The 2448-nt window shown below is 32.3% G+C and overlaps 1 protein-coding gene across 1 annotated transcript; it reads left to right on the top strand.

The window, feature by feature from the left end:
* Window positions 1-1266: 1266 nt before the first annotated feature.
* Window positions 1267-2196, top strand: LOC129896352 (proteinase inhibitor type-2 CEVI57-like). The gene is made up of 2 exons (XM_055972223.1): window positions 1267-1399; window positions 1490-2196. The coding sequence occupies exons 1-2, from the start codon at window positions 1351-1353 to the stop codon at window positions 2038-2040; spliced, it is 600 nt and encodes a 199-aa protein (XP_055828198.1). The 5' UTR covers window positions 1267-1350; the 3' UTR covers window positions 2041-2196.
* The last annotated feature ends 252 nt before the right edge of the window (window positions 2197-2448 follow it).

The raw sequence follows: 2448 nt of genomic DNA, 5'->3' as shown, positions 1-2448 counted from the left end.
TTGAGACCAAAAATATATTTTGAAAAAATTACTAACTTTGTCATCTAGGCTATATTGTGCAGAAATTAGTGCAATTGAAGCACATTTGATCGTAAACCAGAAGTTTACTGATCTAAATACATTTGTGTTATGACACGATCGAATAAGTCATTCTGGATCAATAATGATGAGATGAATTCTTGAAAATTTAACTAGACATCCGTTAAAGAACCTGAAGATTCTTACGAATGATGAATATTCATGTGCTGCTTGTTATCAAGACAAATTAATTGCCAGGCCATCAACCCTGAAGGTTAGCATCGAAACTCCTAGCTTTTTAGAGCGTATACTGTTGACACCCAATTTTGACCCTCCACAACGCAATTAGCTATCGAGTTTCTTTAAATTTTGAACATTTTTAAAATAATTAACTTTTATAAAAACAACGATATTTTCATGTTATTCTTAACTATTTTTATCTTTTTATAAATTTTACTATGATATACAAATTTCTATATAATTATATCTTTGATTACTATTTATGTGGTTATTATAAAATCATCTCAGAAGATATTATTTTTTACGAAATACAATATTAGTTAGGTTAGTTTAATTGTACTTTGTATTTTTTAAATTTTTAGTTTTTTCTAAAGAAAAAAAATTTCATTCTTCCACATCGACAATTGATGAAGAATTTAGGGTTTTTGGAGCCTATATAAAGGCTCATAATCTCATTAAAAAGGAGGAAGAAGTGGAGGTTTTTTAGTCACCCAAAATTAGAAATTTTCCTAACTTAGCTAGAATTTTGTACTCTTCTCCCCAGCCTAAAAGTTGTGAAAATTTCTAGCTTTCAATCTATATTTTTCTTCAAGAAAAATAGAAGATTGAAGTCGAAATTTAGGCTAAAAATGGAATTCTTATAATGTCGAACCCACGAAGGTTCGAGTCTAAATTTTCAAATTTTTTTTGTGGATTGAAGTTCCGTCAAGCTAAAATGACTTTATTAATCAACGGAGGCTAGCCTTCTTAAAAAATAAAGCTTCATTTTTTATTTTCTTTTTAATTTTCTATATTTTAAAATTAATGATTCTGTCAAATTTTTAACTTCCTGTAAATGTAAACAAAACAAAATAACTCATTTATATTCATTGAAGGTTAATAGGCTTAGTTAAGTTATAAAAATAAAACCTATAATACAAGACATCGTTTTCTTTTTTAATCAATTGGAGGCTATTAATGTGAAGAAAAAAAAACGTTTTCGTTAGCTATCTTATTTTATCACTCCTTTTTGCTATAAATAGGTGGAGGAGGATAGACACTCCTCAGTCCTCACCCCCCAAAAAGAAAAGAAAAAGAAAATAAGCATCCATAATGGCTGTTCACAAAGAAGTTAGTTTCCTTGCTTACCTACTTGTTCTTGGTAAGATTTTCCTTTCTCCTTTATTTTTTTTCTCTTTAATTTCTTTGTTGATACATATACACAAGTAGCGCCTTATTATATTTGTTGTAGGAATGTTGCTACTTGTTGATGCCAAGGCGTGTACCAAAGAATGTGGTAATCTTGGCTATGGGATATGCCCGCGTTCAGAAGGAAGTTCGAAAAATCCCATATGCACCAATTGTTGCGCAGGCTATAAAGGTTGTAAGTATTACAGTGCTGACGGATCTTTTGTTTGCGAAGGAAAATCTGACCCCAAACACCCAAATGCTTGCCCCCGAAATTGTGATCCACAAATTGCCTATTCAAAATGTCCTCGTTCAAAAGGAAAGACGATGATTTATCCCACGGGATGCACCACCTGTTGCACAGGATACAAGGGTTGCTACTATTTCGATAAAGACGGCAAATTTGCCTGTGAAGGAGAGAGTGATGAACCCAAGGCATGTACTCTGGAGTGTAACCCTAGAGTTGCATACATGACTTGTCCATCTTCTGGATTGGCCAAGCTTAATAGTGTTTGCGTTAATTGTTGCACCGCAGGAGAGGGCTGCAAACTCTATGATCATGATGGATCTTTACTTTGTACTGGAGAACTTCAAACCTATATATCCGCAGCATAAGGCATCTATCTGCCTACTTCTAATCAACGACATGTTGTAGTATTTTAATGTATGAAATAAAAGCATGCCCGGGAATGTATGCAATGACATGCATGCTAATCAGCTACCAGAGTGTCTGTTATGTTATGTGCAATAAGATTCGAATTTTGTTAATGATATTGTTCTTATTGCTATAATTAATATGTTATGCCTAAGTTTTGATTCAATGTCAAGTTGGAAAAATAATTTTTACTAGGAATTGTTGGCTAAGTTCAAGAGGTGATTAAAAGGACTAGTAGAAATTAAAATAAAAATATGCCGTACGTTAAGCAGTTTATAAATGGGCTGTGAGATAATCTTGAAAACTAAAATTGAAAGAATTTGGGCTGGAAATGAAATTTTGCTAGGAATTGTGTAAGTGTATGATTT

The sequence above is a fragment of the Solanum dulcamara genome, chromosome 7, assembly GCF_947179165.1.
Source record: "Solanum dulcamara chromosome 7, daSolDulc1.2, whole genome shotgun sequence".
Taxonomy (NCBI): domain Eukaryota; kingdom Viridiplantae; phylum Streptophyta; class Magnoliopsida; order Solanales; family Solanaceae; genus Solanum; species Solanum dulcamara.
This window is presented reverse-complemented; position numbering and strand designations above follow the sequence as displayed.

Excerpts from the sequence above, each read along its gene's own strand:
- LOC129896352 (XM_055972223.1), top strand. The coding sequence starts at position 1,351 with ATGGCTGTTCACAAAGAAGTTAGTTTCCTTGCTTACCTACTTGTTCTT. Across the intron at positions 1,400-1,489 it reads TGCTTACCTACTTGTTCTTG|GAATGTTGCTACTTGTTGAT; the intron begins GTAAGATTTTCC and ends TATTTGTTGTAG.